Source organism: Cupressus sempervirens, chromosome 1, assembly GCF_028749045.1.
Source record: "Cupressus sempervirens isolate cs-2001-9-10 chromosome 1, ASM2874904v1, whole genome shotgun sequence".
Taxonomy (NCBI): Eukaryota; Viridiplantae; Streptophyta; class Pinopsida; order Cupressales; family Cupressaceae; genus Cupressus; species Cupressus sempervirens.
The window spans coordinates 191,925,382-191,933,090 of NC_143118.1; the positions used below are offsets into that span (position 1 = coordinate 191,925,382).

The 7,709-nt window shown below is 33.2% G+C and overlaps 1 protein-coding gene across 5 annotated transcripts in view; it reads right to left on the minus strand.

Annotated features, from left to right (window-relative positions):
• Window positions 1-4,820, minus strand: part of LOC149576762 (chromatin remodeling protein EBS-like) — a 39,954-nt gene extending 35,134 nt beyond the window's left edge. For all 5 annotated transcript variants that reach the window (XR_016362156.1, XM_089819745.1, XM_089819726.1 and 2 more), the window contains exons 1-3: window positions 4,583-4,820; window positions 4,124-4,466; window positions 3,950-4,018 (exon numbers count right to left, since the gene is read on the minus strand). Coding sequence is in view for 4 of the 5 variants with exons in the window: in XM_089819745.1 (XP_089675871.1) it covers window positions 3,950-4,018; window positions 4,124-4,466; window positions 4,583-4,655 (485 nt within the window). In the remaining variant the exon portion in view is untranslated. The remainder of the gene's footprint in view (window positions 1-3,949; window positions 4,019-4,123; window positions 4,467-4,582) is intronic.
• Between the last annotated feature and the right edge of the window lie 2,889 nt (window positions 4,821-7,709).

The window sequence follows — 7,709 nt, forward strand, 5'->3', positions numbered from 1 at the left end:
TCCTCCCAGGCTGGCCGACTTGGTCCTATAAAGGAAAAAAAAACCAAAATTAAAGCTAAGTTAGTGGCCCACTTTAAATACTTTGCCAAAAATTTAATTTTCTAAAATGAAAACTGCACTTTTAATTTACTAATTAACCACAAATTGCAAAACGAAATTGAATGGTGCCTTGGGGATGCTAAAAATTTCTATTTAATGAGGGTTTGCTAATTAATACATCCTTGAAGTTGAATTTTGGCTAACCAAAAGCCATTTCTTAATATTAATTTACCAATTTCATTAAATACCAAAAGCTTTCAAGGCAAATTTAATCTATTAAAGCCAATTTTTGCAATTTTCCTCTAAATCAATTTTGCTAAATAATTAAAATTTTATGACAAAAAATAAAATTGCCTCTAGAGTAAAAATCGATTTTGCAATTTAACTTCATCTTACAAAATTAAATTCTATTTCACCAAAAAAAATAAGATTTTCCAAGAACCTAAGTCTAACGAAAAATTTCCTTATTTGAAAATCATTCAAATTTACAATTAAATCCAAATTTTCAAAAGAAATCGTCTAAGTACAAAATTCACACTCTTATCCTGCCAAGTTGAAATCAATTTTGAACTTATTCGGCCTAAGGATAGAACTGATAGCTCTGGAAAATCAAGTTGAAACCGGGCAAAAAATACATCTAACCTTCTCCACTGGCCCTAAAGGCGATTAAAAAGGGGGTCCCCAAGATTTTGGGGCGATGTGTGAAAACCTCACAACAACATGTAGTTAATCATAAAATTATTATTAAAATGGTCTAAAACTCAAATAATAGAAGAATACAAAACAATCAAATCTAAGCCATATGGCCTTGAAGACGGGGTACACATACACAAGTCCCTAAACCATCTACGAGATCTGGAAAGGAGCTTAAACAGCATGAGAAGTATCCCCAAGGCACATTAATTGAACATTATCACCAGATGGATCTCCATAGATCTATATATTATATTATTGGTGTCATCTTTGGACATCTGTATATCATGTTATTTGTGTCATCTTTGGATTGATAGTTGCTGCATAATCATTTCATTCCCATGTTCATCTCTGCAACAGATTAGAGTACATATTGATCTTCTATGGTTTCCAGTTCAAAAATTGCTTGTCTGCTTCCATGCATAATCATCCCTTTGCCAATTGTCCTCAATTTCAAACGTTTGGTCAAGCTGCTAATAGACACTCCAAAATTAAGAAACCATCCACTGGTAAACAAGCATTGAGTGAATATACAATTAGCTTTCATTAGTACAAGGCTTCTTAATAAAATTCTTTAATTGAGAATGCAAAGCACAACTCATCTTGCATTATTCAAGAATGTCAATTTCATGTCATGGATCACTTTATTTAGTGGCAGATTTATACACCCTAGCTATCTGGCTTTGCCACATAATTTCTCCATGTTCACATTCAAATTGCATATGCAGAAACCAAATGCCGCCCTTTATGCATTCAGATGTGCTGCTCCCCATAGCAAGAAAATCTTTGATGTATTCAAAAGCAGTATTCAAGTATAATTCATTCGATAGAAAGACAAGAGCGGATAAACTTGTGCAGTAAAGTATCAAATTATCTAAAACAATCTATAGGAAGACAGCTTAGTCAAGCTATCTTTTATTTTTAATATCATGAAGTTTTGCTAAATAAGAATATTTTGGATCCTTAATAAATATATATTTGGATGGTAATTTCATTTTTCCAATTGCAGAAGTTCATTGTTACCATCAATGTTTGGGTTTTCAACATTTGAAGCACTCCCTAGAAACAACGTAAACACGGTTTCAAGCTTCCAAAAAAAAAAATTGTATTAAGTGAAAAACCACAATATTTGGTGAAATCACAGACCTTTATGCATGTTTTAAGCAATCCTTATGCAAAATATTGTTTTTACCAAGTCTGAGTCTGGCTCTTACTCTTTGTCTTGCTAAGTTGAGATAAGGTGGTCTCTATCTTAGAGCCACTTACAAGTGCCTCATAATGATAAATTCAAAATTACTGTGATACTTCCAAAGCTTCAATTTAAGTGATGCAAAGCTTTGATTGTGTACTTACTATCTTGTAAGAAAAAACTTAAATGTGTACAAGAATTTAGTAGTGCAGCATATGAGCCAAATCAAGCATTTTGCTGGAGAAAAAGTTTCTACCATTTGTGCTTCAATCAGCAAGGTAAAAGAATCTGGTAGAGCATTAAAACTAAATAAAATAAAACTTTCTTGCCTAAGAGTAATCTCAAATACATGACAGTTTTTAGATTGGCTATATGTAAGTCTGACTCTCACCGTACACTTTGCCAAGTCAAGACAACACTAGCTGCTATAGTCTCTATCCTAAGGCCATTTCAAAGTAGCTAGCGCATTAGAGTAAATTCCAAATTCCCAACTAAAGTGCGATCTGTATTTGCACTTTCAAATCAAAATGTAAACAATATGCATTGAGCAGAAACAGAAAACAAATGAAAATGTTAACAACTAAGCTAATTTAAGTTTGGCTTTGAAGCTTTGGATGTAGAGTCAAAATTTATATAGAGAACTACACCAGTATTGAATGTTGCTTATGAAAAAAGTAATGCCATGTGTTACTAAGAAGTAAACCCTAATTTCAGTTTACTTTGATTTCTGTTTTAGAGCCACTGAAAAGTGGCTAATAAATAAGTGTATTTTGTATTCAATATCTCAATTAGTGTTATGTGAATTTTTATTTATAAATAAATAAAAGTACCAGTTATGCTAACTTAACATTTCCTTAAGAAATTTGTTCCATCAGCAGCACAAAACTTGAAAGTAGGTTCTAGGAAATGTGGGCATGATAATGAAGGAAACTACCCTTGTACCTGCAGGCTGTACGCTCTCCTGTGGATATATTAAAGTGAAATATGGTCATTACAAATTTTGGATATAATCTTGTCCCATATTTAAAATAAAATATCTATACCCACATCCAGATCTATTACTCAGTGAAATAATCTCATTCCATGAAACTTCATATATTTATGTCTATTTCTAGGATGTCTTGGGCTGTGGGATTTTTCAAACCTTTACTCAAACTTGGTGAGTTTGACAGCTATACTACACACTGCCTGTTAAATTGAACAATCCATACTTGGAACACAATTAAAAAAATAGCTCCGTGGTAGACCACATCAGCATGCAAAATGTAGGACTTCGTTGAAATCTTAGTTTCAATAGCAAATAACATTGTCAAGTCAAAGGTTCTATCTTAGGTCAGCTTGCAAGTTCTAGAAAATCAGATTCATATTCACAACAACTTTGTTTGCATGTTTTTGTGCCAAAAACCTAGATACTACAATGTGAATTGAGCAAAACAAAAATGAAGAAGAGCTGGCATTTGACTTGCTTTAATTTTCTCAACTGTACATAATAATTTGTTTGCACGGTTTTTACTAAAACCCCTAAAAACTCCCATGTAAATCAAGCAAAAGAACATAGAAAAACGAGCTGCCACTTGTCCTAATTTAACATCATCTCCAAAGTACATAATAGATGTATATGCACCTTTTTTTATTAAAACCCTAATTAATACCACGTAAATAAACCAAAGAAAAAAAGGAAAACCAAGCTGCCATTTGACGTGATTTAACCTCATCTTCAAAGCACATAACAGATTTGTTTAAATGTTTTTGTGTTGAAAGTTGAAACCCTGAGCATTACCGTTTAAAATAAGCAAACGAAAAAGAAAAAACATAGCTATCATTTAACATAGACGTACCTAAACTTGCACAATTAAAATCTCCACAAATAACAAAAGTGATTTAATCACTACAAATACTAACCAGCATAGGTATAGAAACCCTAAGTTCCAATAAAATGGAAATTTTACAGAGTTCCACCAGGTTTTTGGATAAATTCTTGAAAGAAAAAAACCTAAAAGACAAAAGGAGACGGCAAAGGAGTCATACCAGTCTTTGCAACCCTCGCACTGAACCATTAGGTCGTCGGGATTGTACGGCATTTCACACTTACAATACCTGCGGCAGAAAACCTGCACTTAAAAACCTTCGCCCAGAAAACAAATAAGCAAACGAACACGAACTAGAACAAAGCCAATATAGCTAGGGTTCGGACGCTTTTACACTGCGACTCTGTCGGGCGTGAAGCCACCTGTCGCAGATTTATACTCAAACCGGCAGAAATAATCATCTGCACCAACACTGTCGAGCTTAGTATAATTTTTGAAGCTGTGAACCGTACACTTGCCCTCGATTGTATCGGCACTCTGGACATCAAAGTGGTCGGAAAGAAAGAGCTCCTTCTCGCCGTGAAACTGCCGGCGACCCCCAATCGACTCCTCAGGTCTGTAATACCACCGCACTTTCACCTTCACATTATTATTCCGGTCGCTCTCAATTTTCTCCACTCTAGCAACGTACGGCGGTTTATCGGAATCTGACGGGCGCATCAAAACACAGTCTCCAGCTGCAAAAACATCATTCCAAATTCATCCCAACATTATCGTCATCATTAACGCAACCAAACAATTGCTACGCATTATTCCATCACTCATTCATCTACTCCCAAATTCTCCGACTCACCTTTAACGATTTTGTTCGTTCCTTTGATAGTGTACGAGTCCAGAGATTTCTTCACAGGCCGCGTCTTCGCCATAGCTTTTATTCCTTCTCTGAAAGGCACCTGTTTGGAGAGCTCAGAACTTTCCTTCAACAAATCTTTGCATTTTTCTTCTACGTGTTATGCCACACCAATTGCCATCCTCGCCAAATCAGCTTCTAAAATAGAAAAGCGTAAACACAAATAAAATTATGATGTCCTAGTGTTGCTTCTCCAAGTATCCGCTATATTCTGCAGAGCTTTTGTGGCTTAAACCCTAGGTAGGTAACCCCGATTCTCTTCCAAGCTGTGGTTGGTTCAAATTTTGAACATGTGTGAATGAGGTAAATCGTATGCAGAGAAAAACATATACGTGTACGCCATTCGTATATGCTTTCCATACGAATGGACATTTTTGAATTTTTTATAACCATTTAGTTTCTTTACCAGTCCAGAGACAAAGCAAGCTGCTGTATTTGTTCCATTTAAAACACTTAATCTAGACTTTTGGTGATGCGCTCCATCGACAGCTGCAATAGAGTATTCCAGATATTAAATAAAATATGAAGCTGTCATGGCTCGGCAAAGGCTACTTCCCCAAAAAGAATTAGTTCCCATTTTTTTCAGGTTTTTTTTGTTCAATTTGGAAGTGTATATAGAATTATTTCAGTTTGTATTAGACAGCAATCGAGTTGTTAATTTAACTTCATGATTTATAGGAGTAGTCAGCAGGTAAAGTGGATAATTATGATTAAGTATTTATTTTTAAAAATATTAAATTAAATTATTTGATTACATAATGGAGTTGACAACAATTACATATAGAAGATTTGTCTTGTGTTTGACATTGTTCTATTTCTTTTCTAAGTCTCCATTCTAATTTAATTATGGTTGAAAATATAATTTTGGTAATCAATGTTATTTATGTTATTTCTTTAATGTTGATAAAGCATTCTCTAGAATTATAATTCTTTTACTACTATATTTGTGAGGGAATAATGTTTTCGTTTTTATTCTTTCCAAATTTGTCCATGAAACACTTGTTGCATTACTCTATCCTTGTGTTGGAAAAAATATAGTTAGAACTAAGATGATTGGCGATAACAGTAATATTATAACAATTTCATCCTTTTTAACTTAACAGAGCACTTATAAGACCTAAAAACATAGAACTATAAATATTATTTCAGAAAGTTTCCTTGTTCTTCAGTGCCTTGAGCAAAGACTAATGTGATGGTGGAAGAGGTTGAAAGTGAAATAGTAATGTCGTGGATAGTACATAATGCCATGGGTGGATTCATCAAAACTAACCTTCCTTGACTACTCCCTCCTCTTATTCTTTCTAATTCTAGTCATTCTATATATATGATTGTAATCAATATCTTCTTGATTTTAAAACTACATAATTGGACGTTGCACAATTTATAATGATCCCAATAATACATTGGCATAGCCTTGTTATAGGAACAAACTATAGGGAATCAAAAATAGTGTGATGAATAATTAGTAGTTCTCATCCCTCCTACCCTTTAATAGCAAAGTTTATTTGATCAATTATCATGTCTAACAAACAAAGCCATCATTAAAAAAATGATATGTTAAAAAATAGATTGTAATATGATTGCCTCATTTTTTGGCAAAATACCAATGACATAAATCACGCTTAAAATGTATAATTGTGGCAATCAACATTAGTAACATCCAAAATGGATGCTTTAAATTATTAAACAACACACATGTGCTCAGGGGAGACTTGATCAAAAATAAACTTCAATCGCATACAATCAATGTCACTAATATTAAATGAGATTTGTCAATCGAGGACAAATAGAAATAGAAATCAAGAATAGAATCAATTTTGGAGGCGATGAGTAGTATCATTTCTCTTCAAAAATTATGGAAGTACGTTTCTACACTTTCAATCATGTAGGTCATCATTGATGAGTCATATTTTGTGACTCCTCAAAAAAATTGCGTGTTCAACAATGCGAACTCCATAAAGTCAGGTGATTAGCAGTTTCTTAACTCCTTGAACCATGTGAAGTAAAGTGTGCATGGATTCTAATGTCATCCATTTGAGCAACTACAAGAACTTCAACACCGCATGGTATTGATAATAGTAGATTACGCAAAAAAGGTAGTTGGTTGATCAATGATTAATTGAGCTATAGAACTAGACAGTGTAAGTCAGGAAAATGTCTGACAACATTCAAGACTAATTAAAGTTATAATGGTGTGTTTAAGACAAAGGGGAAGACTTGATGAAAGGCTTATATTTTGCTACTTTTAACATTTGTCACTTAATTGCATGACCCTCTAAAATTTGCATTGTTTATCTTACAACACATGGCTATTTTTAAATAATATGCAAATTACATAACTTAAAATAAAATAAATAAAACTCCATAACACAGAAACTTTCAAAGTTAAACTAATCAATAGCAAAAGTTAAATGCACAACTGTTGTGGTTTTAAAAGTGTCACAGAAGTTAGGCGATTTAGAACTCCCAATGGGATCCAATGAGGTTGTTTAGCCTTGAAGTTTCGTAACTTGGTTGATGAATCTATCAAAGGACTCACGCACTATTCAATCAACACAATTAGCGAGCTGCAACATTTCATGACATAATATGATAGGTCAAAGACAGATAAAAGTGCAACAATGTAGAGAAATATCAAATGCAGATAAACAATTTTAAACATGTGTGAACGAGATGAATTATATTTAGAGAAAGACATATACATCTGCATCATTCGTATAAGCTTTTCCATATGAATGTTCATTTATTTATTTTTTATAAAATGATTTATTTTCTTTACCAGTCCAAAGACAAAACAAGTTGCTATGTTTTTTCATTGAAAACACTTAATTGGACTTTTGGTGATGTACTCCCTCTGATAGTTGCAATAGAGTATTCCAGGTATAAAATATGACATTGTCATGGCTTGGCAAATACCATTTTCCCAAAAAATATTTTTTCTTTTTTCAACTTTTTCCTTCAATTTGGAAGTGTACATAGAATTATTTCAATTTGTATTAGATAATAATTGAGTTGTTAATTTGACTTAATAATATATAGGAAGAGTCAATAGCCAGAGTGGATGATTATG